This window comes from Trachemys scripta, chromosome 2 (genome assembly GCF_013100865.1).
Source record: "Trachemys scripta elegans isolate TJP31775 chromosome 2, CAS_Tse_1.0, whole genome shotgun sequence".
Lineage (NCBI taxonomy): Eukaryota > Metazoa > Chordata > Testudines > Emydidae > Trachemys > Trachemys scripta.
In genome coordinates, this window is record NC_048299.1 from 20,189,874 (window position 1) to 20,215,299 (window position 25,426).

The 25,426-nt window shown below is 43.0% G+C and overlaps 1 protein-coding gene across 1 annotated transcript in view; it reads right to left on the minus strand.

Moving 5' to 3' along the window:
- The window catches only part of PTPRN2 (protein tyrosine phosphatase receptor type N2), a 960,120-nt gene that overhangs the window by 575,160 nt on the left and 359,534 nt on the right, over positions 1–25,426 (minus strand). Inside the window, exon 4 of the mRNA XM_034760012.1 lies at positions 7,137–7,254. Coding sequence (XP_034615903.1) covers positions 7,137–7,254 — 118 coding nt within the window. The remainder of the gene's footprint in view (positions 1–7,136; positions 7,255–25,426) is intronic.

A 25,426-nucleotide genomic window follows, 5' to 3' on the forward strand; every position in this document is an offset into this window, starting at 1 on the left:
CCCCCGGCCCCGCGACCCCGGCCCGGCCCCGCACCGGCCCAGCGGCCCCGCACCGCCGACCCCAGCGAAAGAGGCCCCGGCGGAGCCCTCCCTCCCTCCCGATTTTCCCGGACATGCCCGGCTTTTGGGGATTTCCCCCCGGACGGGGATTTGAACCCCCAAAAGCCGGACATGTCCGGGGAAAATCCAGACGTATGGTAACCCTAGGAATCATAACCCCGACCGGGCGGGGCAATGCTGGGAAGAATAGCCCTGCCACCTAGAGCCTGAGAGCACGTGGCCTCCGCCAGAGCAAGTGTCCGACCCACAGCGTCTCTGCAGCAGAGCCAGGGCCTGAGAAGGAGGCCTGAGACTTGGGAGGAACAGACTGTGAACTGCCCTGACATTCCAGAGATGCTGGCTGTGATGTCCACGTGCCACAGAGCGGGGTTATGTGTTTTCCTTTAACCCTCTCATTTCTTCCTTTTTTAAAAAAAATTGATTGCTGTTTAATAAATTGTATTTGCTTTGAACTGTATGTACTGATCTGTGGGTCAGGGAAGCGACCAGTGCAGAGAGAGCACCCCAGAGTGGGGACACTCTAGCCCCTGCCCTAAGTGACCGTAACAAGGATGGGGGTCAAGCCCCCCCCAGGAATCCTGGGCCCAATCTTGTTGGGGTTACAAGAACTCGGCCACACAGGAGAGTGGAAGGGGAGCCCTTGAGGTCAGGCAGGCCTCTGGGTAAAGGAAGTGGGAGTGAGGACTCAGATCCTTTTGCTAGCCCATTTCACCAGGGTAGTGTGTAAGCCAGGAAGCAGGCCCGTTCCCCTGCTTACATATGGGTATGACTACATGTAAATTGCTACTGTGGCACAGCTGCAGCTGCGCTTCAATGTAGACACTCACTGTAGCAACGGGAGGGGTTCTTCTGTACCTGTAGTAATCCACGTCCCCGAGAGATGGTAGCTAGGTCAATGAAAGAATTCGTCTATCGACCGAGCACTGTCTATACTGGGGTTAGACTGGCATAGCTATGTCTCTCATGGGTGTGGTTTTTTTCACTCACCTGAGAGACACAGCTATGCCAATTTTGATAGGTTTCAGAGTAGCAGCTGTGTTAGTCTGTATCCGCAAAAAGAACATGAGTACTTGTGGCACCTTAGAGACTAACAAATTTATTAGAGCATAAGCTTTCGTGGGCTACAGCCCACTTCTTCGGATGCATATAGGCCTCTCAGAGTTGGTAAGAATATATATATACACACATACAGAGAGCATGAACAGGTGGGAGTTGTCTTACCAACTCTGAGAGGCCTATATGCATCCGAAGAAGTGGGCTGTAGCCCACGAAAGCTTATGCTCTAATAAATTTGTTAGTCTCTAAGGTGCCACAAGTACTCATGTTCTTTTTGCAGCTATGCCAATGTAGTTTTCAGTGTAGACCAGTCCTCACTTTTTGGACTCACACAGGTGGAGTTTATATTGAAGGCAGAGCTTGGAAGAGTACCACCATGCTGAGTTTTATTTATTAATTGACAAAGCGTGGAAACCAGGGAACTGGTGGTCAGGCCTAGTGGTCATAGCCAGGGTCAGCAGTCAGGAACCGAAGCCAGAGTCAGAGTTGGAGTTGGGTCAGGATCACACCAAGGTAAGGGCCAGAGCTGAGGTCAGGAGTTATGCCAAAGGTTGAGCCGGAATCAGTGTGAGGAGTCATACTATGGGTCAGCACTGGAGTCAGGAACCAGGGAACAGCACTGGGGTCAAGTCAGAGTCAGATGCCAGTATCAAGGATCAAAGTGGAGTCAGGGAACAGTGCCAGGATCCAACCAGAGTTAGGGTCCAGGACAGCAATAGATCAGAAGTTTATGCCGTTGCTCAGACAACTTCCTGTGCGTCCTTCTGGCGTAAGTCGCATGTCTGGGCCAATCAGTGGGGCTGGATGTTCACTCCACTGAGGAGCTTCATGGACAGAGCCTTTAATGGGCCAGAGTTCTTAGAGAGATGTTGGGTGGCAGTCACAATCTGGGCACTTCCTGTGGACATATGGGCCTAGGTTTGTGAACAGTGATCCCTCACACAAAGCTGTAGCCTGTCATGTTTATATCTAAAAATCAAGTGTCCTGCCCTTAATTCTGATCTCAGCTTTAGGGGTGGAAGTCTGAAGTAATCCCACCATAGTTGATGGAGTTACACTGGTGTAAGTGACTTCAGACTCAGGCCACATAACTCTTATGACATGCTATAGCAGGGTGGTTCGCCCCTTAAGGGCTGGGACTATAGGGTTACCAAAAAGAGGACACTGCTGGGGGGGAAGGGAGAGATGATAGGGGTGGGTACAGTTGGGGGTTTCTGGAGGGCTGTGTGTGTACTGGGAGGGGGTATTTGGGGGATGCTGGAGAGGGTACTGCAGCCTTACTCTCACGGTAGGGGCAGTGTCACTCCATCATGGTGGTAGGGTGACTGGCACAGACCTGGCATGTAGCGCCTGCCATCAGCCAGGTCCTCCCTGCCTCTCCCCCTCCCTAGGACTGGGAGCCGGGGCCTGGGTGGGTGGGATTTGTCAGCTACGGCAGCAGCGGAGGGACCAATCAGGACGCACAGCCAGCTCTTTCTGAGCTGTAATGTCTGCTCCACAAAAATCCCAGACATTTCCTCTTGTTTGAAAAATCCGCTCAGACAGAGGGCAGAAGAGCAAAAAAAAAGGAAGTATCTGGGAAAACTTATGGTAATCCTAGACTAACCAAGCTTGATTACAGAATAAGGCATACCTGTGCTGAATGCATTAAATCAGGTAATTCCCTCTAAAGGGCAGCAGGTGGCCGGCTCATGAAGATTATGCAGACAATGGGAAAAGGCTTCTGCAGAGAAAACCTTGAGATCAGGAGAGTTGCCCCAAGCAGGAAGGTCTGAGAGGAGGAAGACTTAGGGCTTGTGTGGAGTTAGGAATGGACTTTATTTTGGTATTTTGAGTTTTATTTGCAGTTTATTTTATAGTAACAAACTTAGTCATCAAGGAGGGGTATTTTTGATAAAAGAAAAAGCATAAAAGGCAGTTTTATTGGAACAGTCCAAGAGGGGAAACTGAGGCAGGCTGCCTGTAGTGTGATCCGGTGCCATGAGGAGCCACACGGGAGGCAGCTGTCTCAATTATATAAGCCCTCAGCAGATGGCTGCACTTGGCAGCAGCGTTTCACTGGAACCACAATTCCAAGAAAGTAGGGGAGAAGGCCCAGAGCCAATGCACAAGTACAGGGTCTCTGAACAGACAGGTCAGGCATATGAGATTCTAATAGGTGCAGGCAGAACTCACAGTGTGGGGGCGAGAAAGATTATGTAGTTTACAGAGCAATGGAGGCCTGCATAGGATATGGCAATCTGTCCCAAGCTGCCAGTAAGTCACAGCACTGCCTGGAATTTCTGCAGTGCAATGAGGTGCAGCCCCAATGTGCTCCCCCATCTCAGAACACGAACTACACCAGAGCTTGCAAGGAAGATATTAGAAGGCAACTTTATGGCTGACTTCTTCAGTTCTCGCGTCCGGGAATCCGCCACTGGCCAAACTTGCAGAGTTTAGAGCAGCTTTGTGTTGCTTTTACCCAGCAAAAGGTATGTGTTTGCTTTCACCACTGGTGTCAAACGAGATACGCTGATTGTGGGGACTCAGGCGATTTCTGCAGAGATGACTATGGGGGCACTACTATAAATTTACTGTAGTTCTTGCTAGTTTCCCATGCTACTTGCTTCCCCATGTAAACATTCTGGTACCTCAAAATACCCTTCTCTTGTTCCAGAACTCTACATTCTGCCTTGTCATGCAGGTTGGATGTCCAGGTCAGATTATCTGAGTTAAACTACACCTGTGCGCGCACACACACACACACGCACACACACACACACACCACTCCTCCTTTTCCATCTAACTTGAAAGCCAGTCTAAAATTTCTGCCAGTTTTGAATCTAGTAAGTCAGTACAACTTCTGCTTCAGTGAGAACCAACTAATCCAAAGGGGTTCTCATCACAGAAGCCATCCCAATGATCTATCAATGCCAAATGATCCTCTCATCCCTCAGTTAATCTGCAACATCATTCTTCTCCTTTCTTCATTTACTTTAAGAAGAAAGGGAATGAAAACAGAAATGCAAGACCAAATTCTGCCCACTGAAGTCACTGGGAACTGCACATACATATCTGAAAACAGAATTTAGATTAGCCCTTACAAACTCCTGCTTCTGGCAGTTGTATTAACACTCACTTGATGACGAAAACAAATTTCTCTTTTTCTTAAGGAGATGGGAATCGTCTCAAATTATGTTAAATACAGCATTAATTGTACTTTTTGACGACTTCCAGAGTACATGCGTCCATGCTGACGACGAGTTCTGCTTGATAACGATCCAAAGCAATGTGGACTGACGCATATTAATTTTCATCACCTGAGTCAGATGCCACCAACTGACGGTTGATTTTCCCTTTTGGTGGTTCAGGTTCTGTAGCTTCTGCATCGGAGTGTTGCTCTTTTAAGACTTCTGACAGCATGTTCCACATCTCATCACTCTCAGATTTTGGAAGACACTTCAGATTCTTAAATGTTGGATCCTGTGCTGTAGCTATCTTTAAAAATCTCATATTGGTACCTTCTTTGTGTTTTGTCAAATCTGCACAGAGGTGAAAGTAAGACGGTACGGGACGGTACGGCATACCGGCAAGAGCCAGTACGCCATGCTGGACCGCACCGGCTTCCGCGGCGGGGATTTAAAGGGCTCGGAGCTCCCTGCCGCTTTAATTTGCCCCTGAGCCCCGGGGGCTCCCAGCCACCTCTGCAGTTGGGAGCCCCGGGTTGATTTAAAGGCCCTGGGGCTCCCAGCCACAGCCGGTGCCCCAGGGCCTTTAAATCTTGAGAGGCCACGCCTCGTCCGGATGAGGCCATGCACCCCTCAAGACTCCAGCAGTACCGGTAAGTCCTGTAAATTACTTTCACCTCTGAATCTGCGGTGAAAGTGTTCTTAAATCAAACAACATATGCTGGTTCGTCATTCGAGACTGCCATAATATATATATATATATGGCAGAATGTGGGTGAAACCACAGAGCAGGAGACATACAATTCTCCCCCAAGGAGTTCAGTCGCAAATTTAATTAACGCATTTTTTAGTGAGCGTCATCAGCATGAAAGCATGTCCTCTGGAATGGTGGTCAAAGCATGAAGTGGCATACTTATGTTTAGCATTTCTGGCATGTAAATACCTTGCAACGCCAGATACAACAGTGCCATGTGAACGCCTGTTCTCACTTTCAGGTGACATTGTAAATAAGAAACAGGCAGCCTTATCTCCCATAAATGTAAACAAACTTGTTTGTCTTAGCAATTGGCTGAACAAGAAGTAGGACTGAGTGGATTTGTAGGCTCTAAAGTTTTACATTGTTTTATTTTTGAGTGCAGTTATGTAAAAAATATTCTACATTTGCAAGCTGCACTTTCACAATAATGAAATTGCACTACAGGACTCGTATGAAGTGGATTGAAAAATACTATTTCTTTTGTTTCTTTTTTACAGTGCAAATATTTGTAATAAAATAATAATATAAAGTGAGCACTGTACACTTTGTATTGTGTTATAATTGAAATCAATATATTTGAAAATGTAGAAAAACATCCAAAATATCTGTAATATATTTAAATTAGTATTCTAATTATTGTTTAACAGTGTGATTAAAATTGTGATTAATTGCAACTTATTTTTTTAATCTAGTTAATTTGTTTTGCATTGATCACTTGAATTAACTGCAGTTAACTGACAGCCCTAATAATTAGATATATACATTAAGGGCATATATCATTATTTAATTGGTTTTGACAACAGTGTTCAGAACTGCTGCTTCAAGGAGCCTAGAGTAATACCCACAGAGTTAAAAAATAAAATAAATGAGAGAGAGGCAGGAGAAATGAGATCATTGCAGATAAAAAAATACATAAAATATATTAACTAATGTACAGTATGTATTGAAAATAGACAACCTGAAAATCAACACACACTTTAAACTGGTGACATGCTGGGCCATACTTTCAAGGGCTCAGCATGCCAGACGCTGAGAGCTTCATGGACTGTCATTTTGTTCTGGGTTTGTACCTAGTACAATGGGGTCCTGGTCCATGACGGGGGCTCCTAGGTGCTATGATCATACAAACAATAAATAATAATAAATCTGAAAATCCGGTCATAAATGTCACATCAGTGGCTACTGAATACGTAGCACCTTTTAAAAATCTGGCCCTTCTTTAGGTGCTTAGGTAAGAACTGGGACATTTTGAAAATGAATTTCCAATAATGAATGCTGAGCACCTAAAACCTGGCCCTTTCAAAAATCTGGCTTATATTGACTTACCTCATGTAAGAGTTTGTAGGATCAGGACATCAATACTTGTTTTAAAAGAGAACCAAAATTCCTCCTTAATAATTCAAAATAATTGCTGACATTACAATGCATGGTAAGCCACTGAGAAACAATAGCAATTTTATTTAACATGTATAGGCCTCCTTTAGTTCTTATTAGCCATTCAATGTATTATTGTTCAGTATCTTATTCAAAACATGCTTATATGCTAATGTATTAAGTTAAACGTTCACGTTATTGGACCACTTGAAGTGTACTGTCACAATGATTTTAAAAATTGCTATTTTTATGTTATTCAAGACTATCTCAACTGAAACTTCTATAAGCTCACTCCAGAAAAAAGTTCTCCTATGGGCAGGTTATTTTATAACTGTCTGTTATAAAGTTTCCTATTCCTCCCCCTTAAGCAGCTGGTACTGAGCACTATCGGAGACCAGATATTGGACAAGATGAGCCACAGGTCTGGTCTGGCTATTCCAATTTCTCTCTGATATCAGTGCAATCGATGGAGAGGATAAGGGAAATATGTTTGCCACCAACATTTTTCTATCCTATAAGTATTCAGATTCAAGATGTCTGCAGTGTTCACTCATTCTCACCCCTGTTTCTTACCAACCTTCTAAAATCCTGTTGACCACTAGTTTCTGCTCATCCTGTGGACAGTATTTAGTGATTTGCATAAGAATTTGGTCTCCAGGACATTCCGTTTCTCCACACCTGTAAACCCACCACTATGGCACATAACATCACGGACGACTTACCTTAGTGTGTCAGATCCATCAGATATAAATGAATCAGGGCGCCAGTGGTGGATTTTATGAATGTTTGAGAGTTCCAGGGCAATAACGTGCTGCATGTAATCATCTTGCCAGGTAAAACCTGTTAAATAAGGACAGACTCATAAAGAACAAATCCAACTTGCAAAGTTTGGCAAAAACCTGTCTTTATGCAAACAACTATAGATAGAAGCGCTGTTTGCTGAAATGTTTTTCATTCTGCATACTCCAGGAGCCAAACTGCAGGTTCCCCTGTCCTGCTGACACTTTTATTAATCAGGCCTTTCTAAATACTCTTACAGAAATACTGATCCTGTTGGAGTGTTCTCCTCTAGGAAGACAGTGGGTGTTGTGATGAGGTTTAAGAAGAGATTATACTTAATAGAATTTTAGTGTGGCTAGACTCTAAGGTGCTAGAAGCCAGCTTTACTGTATAATAAAGAGTTATTTTGGGTTAGTTGTTGAGATCAGTTATTTCTAGCTCAACTATTGTGAAAGAGCTTTCAACTTGAATGGTAGTAAATAATGGAAAGTTACTTCTCACAGGTGATTTACTCACTTCTCTGCACCTCACCATTTATACAATACACTGCCCTTGCCCTACAACCTCCTCCTGTAAAGCCAACCATTTAGAATGGGAAGGGGATAGTGTTTCAGTGGAAGCAATTGTTGTGAGGTTTCATGTACCTCATCTGGGGGCCATTTTCTGTTATCTTTATAGTCAAATGTTATGACAAAGAGCTTTATAACAAGGATGAATTTTGTTATGAAGGTAACTTCCATGTGATTATGCATTAATTAAATGCACTGCTGATCACATGGTAATTATGCTTGGAATAATGATATAAATCCAAGAATAATTGTTATCCAATTTGTAAATTTTAGATGTTATGGTAATACTTTAGTTTGTAAAAATACCCCATGCAATTACTGTAATTATTTAATAACTAAATGTCATATAACTACAGAAATATTCTACTTTTATGCCTTGCACAGTTACACAGAACCATAAACCTCAATAAAGGCTGTTACGAATTTACATGTACCCATTTAATCAAGTACTGTGATCATTGTAAGGAATAGTCTTGTTATAAATGTTCTCTAGCACCTATAACCTGCCCACATATAGGAGGGAGTGCTTTCTAGTGCTTCGGGTTGGACTTGGCAGCAGTATTTCTGTGTATAACAGTTACCAATCTCACACATATATTGTAAGGCTTAACAAATGTTTGTAAAGTTCAACTGAAATGCATCATAACCTGGATTCACCAAGGCATTTTCTGCGTGACCATTCATGTTAGGCTAGGGCTCCACTAGAAACATTTGCTGGTATAGCAATGTCAGTTAGGTATGTGACAATTTTGCAACATATCTATATCATCAAAAGCCTTAGTGTAACACTTATATCAGCATAAAAGTGCTTTTGTCAGTATGGCTTATTTCACTCACCAAACCAGTATAAGCTACACCGATGAAAGCACTTTTTTGCTAGTCTAAGATGTGTCTTGTTATAGGACAGGTTGGCCTGTACAGCTAACAGGAAATATTTTCTAGTGTAGAATAGGCATTGGGCTTCTGCGTAAATACCTTGTTGAATATGGGACTTGTTGAAGTACAAAGTGGGATGGGGGGTGGAGAAGTGCATAGTTACAATGTTTGGAAATGTTTCCTTGTCAGTGAAGTTCCTCTTTGGAGCTGGAAATTTAATTTTTGTTAATGGAAAGTTGAACGAAATCCTTGGAAGCATTGGGGTAGTATAAGGGTTTTGCAAATAAATAAAACTATTTGGCACATAATGGATCCGTTGTCCATTTCCTCCTCCCTCTCCCATCCTCAGAATAAAATTATACACAATTTTGCTGTGGAAATACTTTATTTAAAAACATCTCTGATGTTTATAGCTACTCTAAATGATTTTGAACCCTGGGGGGGGGTGGGGGAGTCCAATACTTTCTGAGATCTGTTGCAGCCTTTTCAAATGCAAATCCCACCTTTTCAAAAGCTGAACTGTCAGGGGCAGGATTCAAATCATTTGCAGACGTTTAAACCTAAGATTGCTCAGAAAATGTATTCTTAGCTGAATACAGAAAGAATGAGTCACCGTGGTTTTATAGTAATTGTTACATGGTATTAAATTATTTTAGGATTAATGTGCCTAATGTGTTCAAGTTTTTTCCACAATTGCTTAGAACTGTTTTTACAAAGTCATTTAGAATGGAAAACTAAGAAGAAAATCAAGTCTAGGTGATTGTAGATCAGGGGTCGGCAACCTTTCAGCAGTGGTGTGCCGAATCTTCATTTATACACTCTAATTTAAGGCTTCGCGTTCCGGTAATACATTTTAACGCTTTTTAGAAGGTCTCTCTATAAGTCTATAATATATAACCAAACTACTGTTATATGTAAAGGGTGGCCTGCTGGGACTCCAGGCCCAAAAGCAGGATGAGCAAGGGCTGGAAACCAAGATTGGCAGCTGAGGTGAGTGGAGTAGGTGGCTGGTAGGCCTGAGCAGGGCTGGAGTCCTAGATCCTGTCTGCAAGAGAGCCTCTAACCGGAAGCAAGGTCAGTGGAGCTGCACGGTAGAGACCCCTGCTGGCGAGGGGCCAGCAGCCAGAACCCCAGAGCAGCAACTGGCTCGGCCTGCCACCACTCTGGGGTTTCTGCCCCCAGCTCCTGCCAGCTGAGGTCTCAGCCCGCTGCCAGCCTGGGGTTCCTTAACCCAGGCCGGCAGCGGGTGCTGAGTGGGACCCGCGGGGACCCCGGCTGGCAGGAGCCAGCAGCGGGAACTCCAGAGCAGGGCGGGCTGAGCGGCTCAGCCCAACCAACCGCTCTGGGGTTTCGGCTGCAGGCTCCTGCCAGCTGGGATCTCAGCCCGCTGCTAGCCTGGGGGAAGGAACCCCAGGCCAGCAGCGGGTGCTGAGTTGGACCCGGGGGGACCCCGGATGGCAAGAGCCGGCAGTGGGAACTCCAGAGCGGGGCGGGCTGAGCGGCTCAGCCCGCCGCGGCTCTGGGGTTTTCACCGGCGGCTCCTGCCAGCCAGGGTCTCAGCCCACTGCCAGCCTGGGATTCCTTCCCCCCAGGCCAGCAGCAGGTTCTGAGTTGGACCCACGGCGGGTCCCACAGGAGCCGGCAGCTGGCAGCGAGAACTCCAGAGTGGCGGCGGGGCTGAGCGGCTCAGCCCATGCCGCGTGCCAGGAAAAATCGGCTCACGTGCCAACTTTGGCATGTGTGCCGTAGGTTGCCGACCCCTGTTGTAGATATTCAGCACAATGGATCAGCCAGATATAAATTTATATGAAAGGCATTAATGTTGGTAAAACAGATCATTTAAGAAAATGTCTGTACATTTTAACAAGTGCTTCCAAAAGAATTAAGGACCCATCCTGCAACTGCTATCCAATACAAAAAAGCCCCATTGAAGTCTACTTGCATGAACAAATGTGGGAATATCAAGCTCTTAGTTTTAAACTAAGATTATGGAATAGAGCAGTGGTTTTCATTTTTTCCCAGACTGCTGTACCCCTTTCAAGAGTCTGTTTTGTCTTGCATACCCCAAGTTTCACCTTACTTAAAAACTATTTGCTTACAAAACTACATATAAAAATACAAAAGTGTCACAGCACACTATTACTGAAAAATTGCTCACTTTCTCATTTTTACCAAATACTTATGAAATGCTTTAAATATAAATATTGTACTTACATTTCAGTGGATACTTGAAACTGTTTTATACTTGCAAGCCATGTCTGAAGTCAGAGCCCCAAGTGGTGGGGATGAAGCCAGAGCCCCACCACCCAGGGCTGAAGCATGTAATTTAGCTTTGCATGGCACCCTGTGGCATGAGGCTCTGGGCAGTTGCCCTGCTTGCCACCCCCTAACACCAGCCCTGCACTTGCAACCCCTCTAAATCTGGGGGTCACAACCTCCAAGTTGAGACACACTCATCTAGATGAGTTGATACCCCCTGGAAGACCTCTGCATAACGCAGGGGTATGCATACCCCTGGCTGAGAACCACTGGAATAGATGTACACACACACACTTCTCTAGAAACAAAGCCCAGGATTCATCTGCAATACCCGCAAAGAGATACAAAACTCACCTCTATGTGTCTATTTATATCCACGGACTTATATGTCAATATAGTTAATAGCCATTTCAACAAGCTTTCATCTACACAGTCCTTGTCAAAAGTCAGCCCCCCATGGCAAATAATACCACAGGACAATAAAGAATTGTAATCTTACTTTTTAGTGGTCATCATAATTATGTCTGTCGTGGAATCTAGGATTATTTTCTTCCTTCCATTGCATTAAATTAGCATTTTTTCACAAAGCATTACAAACTATTACAAGTAGTAGAGGTGTGAAAGAATACAACTGAGGCATTAAAAAAGAGGTGTCTTGTCTGGAGTTTAAAAACAAAAAGAGAATCTCCATTCTTGAATCTCTACACTTCTTTCTAAGTCAGATAGGGGTGCTGCACGAGAGAGTGGTGAGGAACAAATCTTTATTTGTTCAGGAAAATCTTCTCTCTTTACCTTTTAGTCAATATTGCACTTTTTTCTTTTTTTAGTGCAACTATCTCAGGAATTGCAGTGATGTCTAAAGCTAACCTTATGCCAATCATGTTTCAGGTTTGTTTCAGTATAAAAAACATTCTCTCCCACATGCTGAGCTCAATAAAATAACACATGGAAGAGTTCTAATACCAAGCTGACAGCTGCAATCAAAATTAATGTTGAGAAGCAGTGTATGACGCCGTATGGCAATTTCCTGTTCCCTTTGTCTATAACACCACACCTAGCGTCTGCTCCTGGCTCACAACCCAATTATAACAATTTAACTCTGCTGGCTGAGCAGGATCACAGTGGTGCTGTTGTACACACATTACTTCCATGTCACTAAAATGGGACTGTACTGTGGGACACCCAGCTACCGATTAACTGTCCCTGCTGGAGCTCCGTCTAGGCTGTGTATTTTCTAACTGTGAATTCCCACAGATGGAGAATGAAAACCTATACACACCCATTGTGCACTCTTGTGACAGAATGATACTGGGAGGTGATTTAATTGTTGCAAGATCTCTCCTGAGTAATATTGTGAGGGAAGGAGGTTTGGGCGAAAGCCACAGGTCTGATATTCTTTTTCCTCATGGAAGAAAAACACGTATTTCCTCTTCCTGGGTGAGGTAGTAGAGGATTTGCTTCTATTTTTCCAAAATTGAAAATCCACAATCTAAATTTATGTTGAAAAGAAATGACAAGCCAGAGTCACTGAAAGCCTGAAGCTGATCTCTCTCACAGCTGCGAGAATCTGGAGTAGCTCTGCAGAACTTGAGCTGCCCATCAAAGTGAGTGAGTTACATCAATGTAATTCTGGAAGTAACAGAGATCAGTCTGGTCCTTCCCATATTACCATCAGAGGATCTCCCTAGGTATTTCCTTTTCACTGCAGAATTAAACACAAATCATTGCTATTATTATTTATATTATAGTAGCACCCAGAGACACCCGCTAGGCTCCTGTTGTGCTAGGCACTGAACACTGACTGTGCAGACACAGGCTCTGTCCCAAAGGGTATCCAATTTAAGTATTGAAAAATTGTAAACATAACATGAACTTAAAAACAATGGCTGTGCTATAGTTTGAAGATACTCTGGGTACTGGAGATTTACACTAGCATGGACAATATCAGAATCTGACCCCGCGAGTATGAACTCAGAGTTATCTTCACAATTGTATTGCAGTTTCATTTTTATCTTACATGATTTGCTATTGCCCCCACACTAGTTACCATCCAAATTTACAGAATTATTAAAAAATAATCACAATTCATCGAATCCATATTTTCCTTGTCTGATTTTTACATTTTGTAACTAACTTCCATGTCTCTGTTGTTCTCTGCCTCCTGTCCTAGTAACACTAGGTGGCCATCTAAATATACTGGACCACATCCTGAGCTGATGTAAATCAGCATCGCTTCATTGACTTCAGTGGAGCTATGCTTAGTTACACCACTCCACTGAGCACCAAGCCCACTAACCACACTCCTGGGCTAATAGAAAAGCAATGTTAACATTTTCAAAATGTGATCACTCACTGCTCAATACATCCCTCTATTGCCCTTCCATCCCAAAACCATTTCTCATTCGGAATGTAAAATCTGCCTATTTCTTGTATTAATGTCATACTGTGTTGGCCTACGAAGGAAAACCATAATGTCTACGTTTGAAAAGACATGCTGGTGTAAATCAGCATCGTTCAGTCTAAGTTAATGGAACTGTGTCAATTCACACCAGATGAGGATCTGGCCCATTGAATCTGCCCGTTCATACTACTGATGCTTTTCCTTAACACTGAGGGTGAAATTCTCAGGGCTACGTCCAAGAGTCTGAGAGCAAGTCAAATGAACCTGAGTGGATAATGTGATGGGATTACTTCGGCTTTTGTGCCAATTGAAATCCAAAATAATTAGTTCTGCATCAATATATTGGCAACAAAGTGATTTTTCCATATCAAGTCCATTCAAAGTGACAGGAGATTATTATATATTGGCAGCAATCTATAAACTAAAACCTGATCCTTCTTTGTCAGAAACACTCCTCCTCTCTCCCTGCCAACCACAAAGACCAGCAAACCTCAACGTTGAAGCTACTGCATGTTACTTATTTGATTCTATTTTTCAGTTGTGACATTAAATTATTTTCCACTTTTTAGTTATATTTTCCTTTTTGTCCTGATGCAGCATATAGTGATTGAATTGGCCTCGTTAGCACTACAAAAAGTAATTTTCCCTCTGTTGATATTCACCCCATCTTGTCAACTGTTGGGAATGGGCCACATCCACCCTAATTGAATTGGCCTTGTTAGCACTGACCCCCTACACTTGGTAAGGTAACTCCCATCTTTTCATGTGCTGTATATTTATACCTGCCTACTGTATTTTCCGCTCCATGCATCTGATGAAGTGGGTTATATCCCACGAAAGTTTATGCCCAAATAAATTTGTTAGTCTAAGCTGCCACAAGGACTCCTTGTTATTTTTACATTTTTCTCTGAGCTTCTTTCTTCAGTCAGGAAACTCTCCATTGTAGAGCTCAGAGAATTTCAGCACCCATGCTATGTGTTGCAAATTGTTAATGCCTTCTTCAGCTTCCGGAATGTCTGTAGAATTGTGTGTGAATTGGCTTTCATCCCTATTTTCACAGACAGGTCAACATATAGACATAACTTTCTCCAGGCTGCCTTTCCAGGTTCCCTAGAGGAGCAGCACTTGTTCTCATCCCAGGCCTCCATTTTCAGAGCTCAAGGACATATCCAGTGATGTTCACATATTTTAATACTGGTTTGCTCTCAATTGCAATTTTACTGCCTGGGCTGCTGTATCTATAGCAAGATTCATGCTTTCAAGTGCCACATTGTCGACCTATGAATGCAGCCAAAGATGTTTTCCATTACAATAAAAGAAAACCAGGACTTTTTCTAATAGCGATTTTGCAATACAACCCTCACTGGCAGGTTAATGGCAATAATAATTGTGAAGAGGCAATAACCACCTCTCTCCACACAGGTAAGGCTGCAACTATTATTATAAGCCCTATTTTATAAAGGGGTTGATATATCGGGCTTGAAATATAAATTTGGCCTGAAAATGAACAGATTTGTTGTGAAGTCAAACTTACTACAAAGTTTGAAGAAAATTTTTCAAAGTATTTTCAAGTTACAGTTCACTAAAAACTACCTTGCTGTTGTCTCCCTTTAGGTTAAAAACATCTGGTTACTGATCTGTCACACTTGCCACAGCATTAAATCTCCTTCTAATTTTGATCACCAGTTATATTTGAAAAAAAATTGCTGCTGGTTACAAAAAGTTAATAATGATTTTGTTGTGCGTATTTTGAGTCCCAGTACTGTCTCCTTCAATTTTAATAGGCATCATGTGCCTAGTCTTGCTCCCATGAATGTCCATTGAGACTTTTTGACAATTGATGTTATTGGGAGCTCTGCTTTTGGGGCTAAAGCATCACAGTTCCAATCTGAGGTGTGTTTTGTTTTATTATGGACAAGTGGTAGTCTCTCCATAATTAAGACTGTCATCCTGTCTGGATTGGCTCATCACCATGAGGGCCAACCTCAGGGTAGACTGTCAAGAAGCAAGGCAGATACCCCAAACTGGGTGCATGTTCTATAATTAGATTTCGCCAACTCAATAACAAATGTGGACTCCTGGATCGCTATAACAGTCTTACCATGGAGTCACAGATAGTCCCCTTGGACATTCCAATCTATCTTGCCACACAGGCAAGCTTGACTCTGTGACAGTTGGCTGCTATACATCAAAGACCACAAAATATTCAGGTTGCTTCCAGATCCAAGAGAACAGTCACTTAACCCAGGTCAATTTGTACCTTAGATCTAACTGTCACCAATGGCAACGGTTGTAACTAGGGTGACCATATTTCCCTATGCTGAATACGGGACACCTGGTAAAATTACTCATATTCATGCAAGTTCAATGGCAATCAGAACTATGCAGTACAAACATTCAAATTAACATCAAGTTGACTGAGATCCCTATTAAAAACAAATACTGCGTAGTCGGATTCTTTTTATTTACCTTCTTATCTTTAAAGCTTTAGGATTCACACAGAAAGGGGTTACACACACACCCGTACCCCCCACACACACACTGGGAGAGGTGACACACACACTCCCATACACCTCTCTCATCCGGGGGAGGGGGGAAAGAGGGTGTGACTGATCGACCTGACCCTCCTTGCCCGGCTCTCTCTACCCTCCATGCCTGGCTGGGCCTGACCCTCCTCTCCTGGTACCTGGCACCACATCTTCCCGAGGCAACACGTGGGCGGGAGCATGCAAGGTCATATCCCCCATCCCCCCCAATTTCTGCCAAGGTTCACACCAGAACGTGGCCAGCAGCAGCCTTTTGGCACTGTGCAGGAGGGAAGGGATGGGAGCTGCTTCCAGCCGCAGGGCAGGAAGAGGTGGGGAAGGGATGATCTGGCCCCTGTCTTTGCAGAGCTCATTTCTCCCCATCTCCCCCTATGGCTGGAAGCACCTCCTGTCCCTTCCTGCCTGCAGTGTCGAAAGGCAGCTAACACCTCCAGGCTGCTGCTGGCCACCAACATAACCCAGCTGCCTCCTGTCCCTTAGCTACAGCGTGGGAAGAACTTGTTAAGCCGCACTAGGGCCCAGGCAACCTAACCTGCACTTAGGAAGGAAGAATCCCATGCACCGCTATAGGCTGGAGACCGACTGGCTAAGCGACAGTTCTGCAGAAAAGGACCCGAAGATTATAGTGGACGAGAAGCTGAATATGAGTCAACAGTGTGCCCTTGTTGCCAAGAAGGCTAATGGTATATTGGGCTGCATTAGTAGAAGTATTGCCAGCAGATCGAGGGAAGTGATTATTCCCCTCTATTCGGCACTGGTGAGGCCACATCTGGAGTACTGCATCCAGTTTTGGGCCCCCCACTACAGAAAGGATGTGGACAAACTAGAGAAAGTCCAGTGGAGAGCAATGAAAATGATTAGGGGGCTGGGGCACATGACTTATGAGGAGAGGCTGAGGGAACTGGGCTTATTTAGTCTGCAGAAAAGAAGAGTGAGGGGGGATTTGATAGCTGCCTTTAACTACCTGAAGAGGATGGAGCTAGGTGTTTTCCGTGGTGGCAGATGACAGAACAAGGAGCAATGGTCTCAAGTTGCAGTGGAGGAGGTCTAGGTTGAATGTTAGGAAAAACTATTTCACTAGGAGGGTGGTGAAGCACTGGAATGGGTTACCTAGGGAGGTGGTGGAATCTCCATCCTTGGAGGTTTTTAAGGCCCGGCTTGACAAAGTCCTGGCTGGGATGATTTAGTTGGGGTTGGTCCTGCTTTGAGCAGAGAGTTGGATTTAGATGACCTCCTGAGGTCTCTTCCAACCCTAATCTTCAATGAGTCTATGACCCTGAGCTCTGCTTTAGTTTTATAGCTCTGGCCCTATGAGACTCCAAATAGCAAAAGAGATGAAAAATATTCCTGTCAGCTATTTTTATTTACTTCTTCCAGAATTCAAGCTGATGTATCCCGCATATGCCACAAAATTGGACACACAGATGAATCTTGAGACACTGGCTTATGCAAGAGACAGTTCCCACGAGCAGAAATAGACATGATTTCTCTATCAGTGAAGCTGATGGAAGCAAATAAAATATAGGAAAATATTTTCATCTTCTAACTCTGAACTTTTCATCGATGCTACTTTTCAAAAACATATGGCAAATTCAGTATCTGGTAAGTATAGTTAATCCTCCTCCAATCCCCACCAATGTGACTCTCTGACCTAAGGGAATGTGCACAGGCACTTTACCTCAATAGGCAACCAGTACTGCCAACCCGTAGAGTTAAAGAACACCACAACATCCTCTCACAGCCCAAAATCATGAGATTGAAAGAACTACAAAAATATTGATTTGGGTCTGCTATCTGATTTTCTGAGGGGAACCAACAATCCCACCAAAAATTCAACTTGAAATCCATACATTAAATGCTCACACATAAAGTGCAGTCCTCCTGGCCACTCTCCAGTGGAGGACTCCAATTCACTTTCTAGAGTGGGGGAGGTGTCATTCTTTCACTCTCCATTCCTTTTCTCTAAAATTAACCTGACTCTTTCTCTATCTTCCTAGCTCATTCCCTGCCTATCATAGCTCTCCTTTCCCTCCCTACTCACAGTTTCATTCGCCTATTCCACAATGTAGGCTGTTTTCTTGGCAATGATGATGATGATTTTACAATGCTGAAGATGAATGGCACTTTCCACATGGTCATCTGTGACACCCATAAATTTCACAGCTCTGTTTTCCTGTTCTAGCTTATCAATTCTGTTTCAAGACAGCAATAGGACACATCAGCCACACCCTCTTAGTTCCTAGAATAGGGATCGGCAACCTTTGGCCCACGGCCCACCAGGGTAACTGGTGGGCTGGGCCAGTTTGTTTACCTGCCACATGTGCGATTGCAGCTCCCACTGGCCGCGGTTCGCCGCTCCAGGCCAATGGGGGCGATGGGAAGCGGCGGCCAGCACATCCCTCGGCCCGCACCACTTCCTGCCACCCCCATTGGCCTAGAGTGGCAAACCGCGGCCAGTGGGAGCTGCAATCGGCCAAACTTGCGGACGCAGCAGGTAAACAAACCGGCCCAGCCTGCCAGGGTGCTTACCCTGGCAGGCCGCATGCCAAAGGTTGCTGATCCCTGTCTTAGAGGAAGGAGTTTGGAAGTCACTTATCCTTGGGAATTATAACAGCACCTGTGACATAGTATAGTTGGCCAGAAATGTACTGCTGCTTATGTAAATAGAGAATTATGTAGAAATACCTGTTGTATTCAGCCAAGAAAATTCAACTCAAATTCCAACTTTCTTCATACACTTTTAAATGCCTATCGGCAAAATTCTTCCTTCAGAGTGTACAGTGCATAATGAATCTTATCTCTGATATACTTCTCTCCTTACACATACTGAACTCCCACTGATGTCCATGAAAATCAATTTCCACATGTTAAAATGGGCCTTTAGTTGTGTGTGCAAAGGGATGCAAAACAGATTACTCTGAAAATGCAGTTACTCATTTGTAAGTGCAAAATCCTCTTAAGCATCTGTTTTTGAATGTGAATCCTAAAGGTTTACATAGAAATATTTGTATCAATTGTATGAGTTGGACAGCATCAGCAGTCAGACTGAAAGACTATGCAATATGTTTTCAGTACAGAACATGGAGAAAGCTGGCATACTTGAAATTTGTTTGTTAATGAGCGCTGTGCACCCACACACCATTCTCTACCTAAATCAGCACCAGTGCAAATCAACTGAGAATCAGAGATTAAACAACTATTAATTTAAAATGATCAGAATCAAACTCCCCCACCCTTTTTCCCTTTTCTTCTTAGATTGAATATTCATCCAAGCAGAGGACTTTTTGTTATACATGTTTGTACATGCCTAGACAACGGGTCCCAGTTCCAACTGGAGCCTGTCAGTGCTACATTAAAAATAACAATAATTACAATGCCTGTCATTATAATATAGCAAATGAAGAAATGAGGGATGATTTCCCTTTAGGAATCAGGGAAAGATCACAATGGCCAAAAGCTTAAAACTTTCCAGTGAAGAATTTTGGCCAAGAGGATGTGTCTGAAGCAAAGATGAATCCCATGCGACTCAAACTGCTTCAGTAACAATAAAATATTAAATAAAACAGCCAATGTACTGCACATGCTTCAGTCTGAACTCACCCCACGCACAGGAAATGCACACTGAGTGAGCTTGTTCAACCCTAAAATGCCACCTACCATTTCCAGCTTGAGTACTTTCAACTACCTTATTTCCATTCTCTTGTACATGTAACAAGAGACAGGTTTTTACCTGGCTACAATTGCACCAGAACAGGACACAAGGTACTGTAATACAATAATGCTCTTTGCTTTTTTACTTTGGAATTCCTGGCATGCATGTGTCTTAGTCTCCAGCTGATGTAGAATCACAGAATCATAGACTATTAAGGTTGGGAGAGACCTCAGGAGGTCATCTAGTCCAATCCCTTGCTCAAAGCAGGACCAACCCCAACTAAATCATCCCAGCCAGGGCTTTGTCAAGCCGGGCCTTAAAAACCTCTAAGGATGGAGATTCCACCACCTCCCTAGGTAACCCATTAAAGTGCTTCACCAACCTCCTAGTGAAATAGTGTTTCCTAATATCCAACCTAGACCTCCCCCACAGCAACTTGAGACTACTGCTTCTTGTTCTGTCATCTGCCACCATTGAAAACAGCCTAGCTCCATCCTCTTTGGAAACCCCCTTCAGTTAGTTAAAGGCTGCTATCAAATCCCCTCTCATTCTTCTCTTCTGCAGACTAAATAACACCAGTTCCCTCAGCCTCCTCTCGTAAGCCATGTGCCTCAGCCCCCTAATCATTTTTGTTGCCCTCCACTGGACTCTCTCCAATTTGTCCACGTCCCTTCTGTAGTGGGATGACCAAAACTGGACGCAATACTCCACTTGTGGTCTCACCAGTGTCCAGTAGAGGGGAATAATCACTTCCCTCGATCTGCTGGCAATGCTCCTACTAATACAGCCCAATATGCAGTTGGCCTTCTTAGCAACGAGGGCACACTGTTGACTCATATCCAGTTTCTCATCCACTGTAATCCTCTCATCCTTTTCTGCAGAACTGCTGCTTAGCCAGTCGGTTCCCAGCCTGTAGCGGTGCATTGGATTCTTCCTGCCTAAGTGTAGTAATTTGCATTTGTCCTTGTTGAATCTCATCAGATTTATTTTGGCCCAATCCTCCAATTTGTCTAGTTCACTCTGGACCTTATCCCTACCCTCCAGCGTATCTACCTCTCCCTCCAGCTTTGTGTCATCTGCGAACTTGCTGAGGGTACAATTAATCCCATCATCCAGATCATTAATAAAGATGTTGAACAAAACCGGCCCCAGGACCGACCTCTGGGGCACTTCTCTTGATACCGGCTGCCAACTAGACATCGAGCCATTGATCACTACCCATTTAGCCCGACAATCTAGTCAGCTTTCTATCCACCTTATAGTCCATTCATCCAATTCATACTTTTTTAACTTGCTGGCCAGAATACTGTGGGAGACCGTATCAAAAGCTTTGCTAAAGTCAAGATATATCACATCCACCACTTTCCCCATATCCACAGAGCCAGTTATCTCATCATAGAAGGCAATCAGGTTGGTCAGGCAGGATTTGCCCTTGGTGAATCCATGTTGACTGTTCCTGATCACCTTCCTCTCCTCCAAGTGCTTCAAAATGGATTCCTTGTGGACCTGCTCCTTGATTTTGCCGGGGACTGAAATGAGGCTGACCGGATTCTCTTTCTTCCCTTTTTTAAATATGGGCACTATATTTGCCTTTTTCCAATCGTCCGGGACCTCCCCCGATCGCCACAAGTTTTCAAAGATAATAGCCAATGGCTCTGCAATCACATCAGCCAATTCTCTCAGCACCCTTGGATGCATTAGATCTGGACCCATGGACTTGTGCTCGTCCAGCTTTTCTAAATAGTCCTTAACCTGTTCTTTTACTACTGACGGCTGTTCACCTCCTCCCCTGTGCAGCAGTCTGGGAGCTGACCTTGTCTGTGAAGACCTAGGCAAAAAAAGCATTGAGTACTTCAGCTTTTTCCACATCGTCTGTCACTATGTTGCCTCCCCCATTCAGTAAGGGTCCCACACTTTCCCCGACCTTCTTCTTTATATATGTAGTTCCATATTTGAATTACACATCTACCAGTAAATATGCAGTTCCATATTTGAAGTCCATTCTTTCCCCCTTTACTCATCACAGCTAGCATCTCAGTAAGCAGCAATGGATCTCTCTTTTGGATCACTCCTGAGATGTTGATTTAAGATTTATTGATTGTTACTAATACTTTGTCAAGTGCACTCTGTCTAGTCCCTGAGTAACTGCTTCCTTTCTAGCTTCTTTATTGTCTGTCCCTAGTTACGGTCTCTTCCAACGGAGTACTTCTAAGATTGTTGCTACTTTATAGTATCTATATCAGAAGAGGGACTGAGATGTAATATACAGATGTGGAGTCAATCATCCTTTAAATTTGGGAGAATTAGCAAACAGAGTTTTCATTCATGCCCATCCATAATACATCACTTCACTTTTAAGAACTTTAGAGATGCCATTTATTGCTTAAAAGCATGAAGTGATTCCAACTTTGTACAGCATTACAGTTTTACTTGCGAGTAACATGGTCCTCAAAATTCAGTGAAAAGCTAAGGCTTCCAGGAGAACATGTACCATGATGAAACCATATTAAAGTAAACCGCACACATGGCATATAAAGTATCCACCATTCTCAGGTGCATTTTTGTCCTGTTTATTTTTAATCCCTCTGGTTTGAGAGCTCTGTGTCTTTAGCTAAAAATGTAAATATTCTGGAATAGCTCCACTAAGTCCAAACCACACAAGAACAACATGTATTACCTGTGTCCAATATGTTTGGTATGAACTAGATTTAACCTGCTTGGGACAGGAATTCCTAGTTGCTACCAAAACATCAATCACACTGATGAGAAATCACAATCATAATGCTAGCAGCTTTTTTTAAGGCAGGTTATTAATTTATATTTGTGACAGTCACAAAAATTTCAGATACAATTATTACATTTCAGTGCTCCAGTGCTCCTTCTATCCCCACATTTAATCTTTTGTTCCAACTAAAGCTGTGTAAAAAGAAATAGACTATTTATTTATTTATTGGAATATTGCAGTTTGTATTCCAAAACAAAAACATGAAATTGAAATAAAAAGGAAGTTCTTTCCCAAACACTTTTAAAGGTTTTTCACGCGACTATTGTGCCTGTAAAAGGTGTTGGATTAACACGTTTGGAAACCCAAGTCCTCATTTCCTCAAAGAATTCAGTACAGACTTCCCCATACAGTCCTCTTCAATTAGCCATAACTCTCATCTGGAAAGACCATACCTAGAAGGTCTGAGTGTATTTCAGTCTCCAAGCCCACTATCTTTTCTGAGACTGTCAGTAGTTATGACAATTAGTTCCAATTGGAATGGTGGCCATTAACACGGATGCTGATTAGGATGACGAGACAGCAAATGTGAAAAATCGGAACAATGGGTAGGGGGTAATAGGAGCCTATATAAGAAAAAGACCCAAAAATCCAGACTGTCCCTATAAAATTGGGACATCTGGTCACCCTAATGCTGATCCACTAGGAAATAGACTGTAACCACTAGTTCCCTTCCGGACTTGCAAAATACAATGTGATTTGGCATACAATGAAGCCACAGGTATTTTTCAGAATGCACAGCTTGAAAACAAAGCCACACATTTGTCAGAGAAAGGAAGATAGCAGGGGGTTTGTTACCACAGCAAAGACAAACACCACTACAGACAAGTTCTATCTTCATGGCCCTGTATAAACTGGGAAAATGCATCATGTTAAAACATATGTTTAACTAGCACAATGTTAAACATGTTTTAGCCCTTTGTGAGTTTAACATGGACCCACTAAGATGCTTTTAAATACAATTGTTCCTGTCCCTACCTACTCATATTTAACTGAATGCTAAATTAAAATGCATTAGTCAAAACATTTTCTAACACAATATACTTTCTGAGTATAAATAGGCCCTATATTTCAAACTACAAGCCCAATCTTACTGCTTAAATATGAAGACAATTCCTGTTCATCTATGGTATCAAAATAACAGTAACCCATCACTGAACAAATTAATCAGTCCTGTTCCATAAAGAAATGTTTTCCCCTTTATGAAACATCTAAGTAAATTGTTAAACACAAAAACTATTATTTTAATCTCTACAGTTTATCAATCTACTATGAATCATTATCACAAGAGTAACTAGATGGTATGATTCAATGAGAAGGAGGATGGTCCAATTGCTTAGGTCATTAGCCTGGGAGATGGGAGACCCAGGTAAAATTCCCTGCTCCACCACAGGATTCCTTTGTGACTTTGGGTAAGTCACTTAGTCCCTCTGGCTCAATGCTCAAAGGGGGTCAACAAGCATGCGGACAAAGGAGATCCAGTGGATATAATGTAATTAGATTTTCAGAAAGCCTTTGACAAGGTCCCTCACCAAAGGCTCTTAAGCAAAGTGAGCTGCCATGGGATAAGAGGGAAGGTTCTCTCATGGATTGGTAACTAGTTAAAACATAGGAAACAAAGGGTAGGAATAAATGGTCAGTTTTCAGAATGGAGAGAGGTAAATAGTGGTGTCCCCCAGGGATCTGTACTGGTCCCAGTCCTATTTAACATATTCATAAACGATCTGGAAAAAGGGGTAAGCAGTGAGGTGGCAAAATTTGCAGATGATACAAAACTACTCAAGATAGCTAAGTCCCAGGCAGACTGCGAAGAGCTACAAAAGGATCTCACAAAACTGGGTGACTGGGCAACAAAATGGCAGATGAAATTTAATTATGATAAATGCAAAGTAATGCACATTGGAAAACATAATCCCAACTATACATATAAAATGATGGGGTCTAAATTAACTGTTACCACTCAAGAAAGAGATCTTGGAGTCATTGTGGATAATTCTCTGAAAACATCCACTCAATGTGCAGCAGCAGTCAAAAAAGCGAACAGAATGTTGGGAATCATTAAGAAAGGGATAGATAATAAGACAGAAAATATCATATTGCCTCTATATAAATCCATGGTACGCCCACACCTTGAATATTGTGTGCAGATGTGGTCGTCCCATCTCAAAAAAAGGTTCAGAAAAGGGAAACAAAAATTATTAGGGGTATAGAACGGCTTCCGTATGAGGAGAGATTAATAAGACGGACTTTTCATCTTGGAAAAGGGGCAACTAAGGGGGGATATGATAGAGGTCTATAAAATCATGAGTGGTATAGAGAAAGTAAATAAGGAAGTGTTATTTACTCTTTCTGATAATACAAGAACACCACTAAATGAAATTAATAGGTAACAGGTTTAAAACAAACACAAGAAAGTACTTTTTGAGACAACGCACTGTCAACATCTGGAACTCCTTACTAGAGGGTGTTGTGAAGGCTAATACTATAACAGGGTTCAAAAGGGAGCTAGATAGATTCATGGAAGATAGGTCCATCAATGGCTATTAGCCAGGATGGGCAGGAATGGTGTCCCTAGCCTCTGTTTACCAGAAGCTGGGATTGGGTGACAGAGCATGGATCACTTGATAATAACCCGTCTGTTCATTTCCTTTGGGGCACCTGCCATTGGCCACTGTCAGAGGACAGGATACTGGGCTCGATGGACCTTTAGTCTGACCCCATATGGCCATTCTTATGTTCTTATGCAATCATCCTCATTTTATAGATATGGAACTGAGGCCCGTATCCTCAAAGGTATTTAAGCACCTCACGCCCACTGAAATCATGGAAGTGAGGTGCCTAATAAATACCATTGATTTCAATGAGAGTTACATGAGGATAACAACACTGCCCTACCTCACAGTTTTTATGAGGATGAATACTGAGATACTACAGTAATGGGGGCTGTACAAAAAAGCCTAAAATAGGCACAGTTTGAAATTGTTATCCATTAGGGTTTACTGCAGTATACAAAACGTCGAGTTGCTATCTTCAACCAAGCAGTAAAGTGTGATGGTTGTTTTTTTTCATCTTCTCAACTTCAGTATATTTCTACACCCTGAATAACAGCTACTAACATACAATAAGCGAATGTATTTCCAAAAGTTT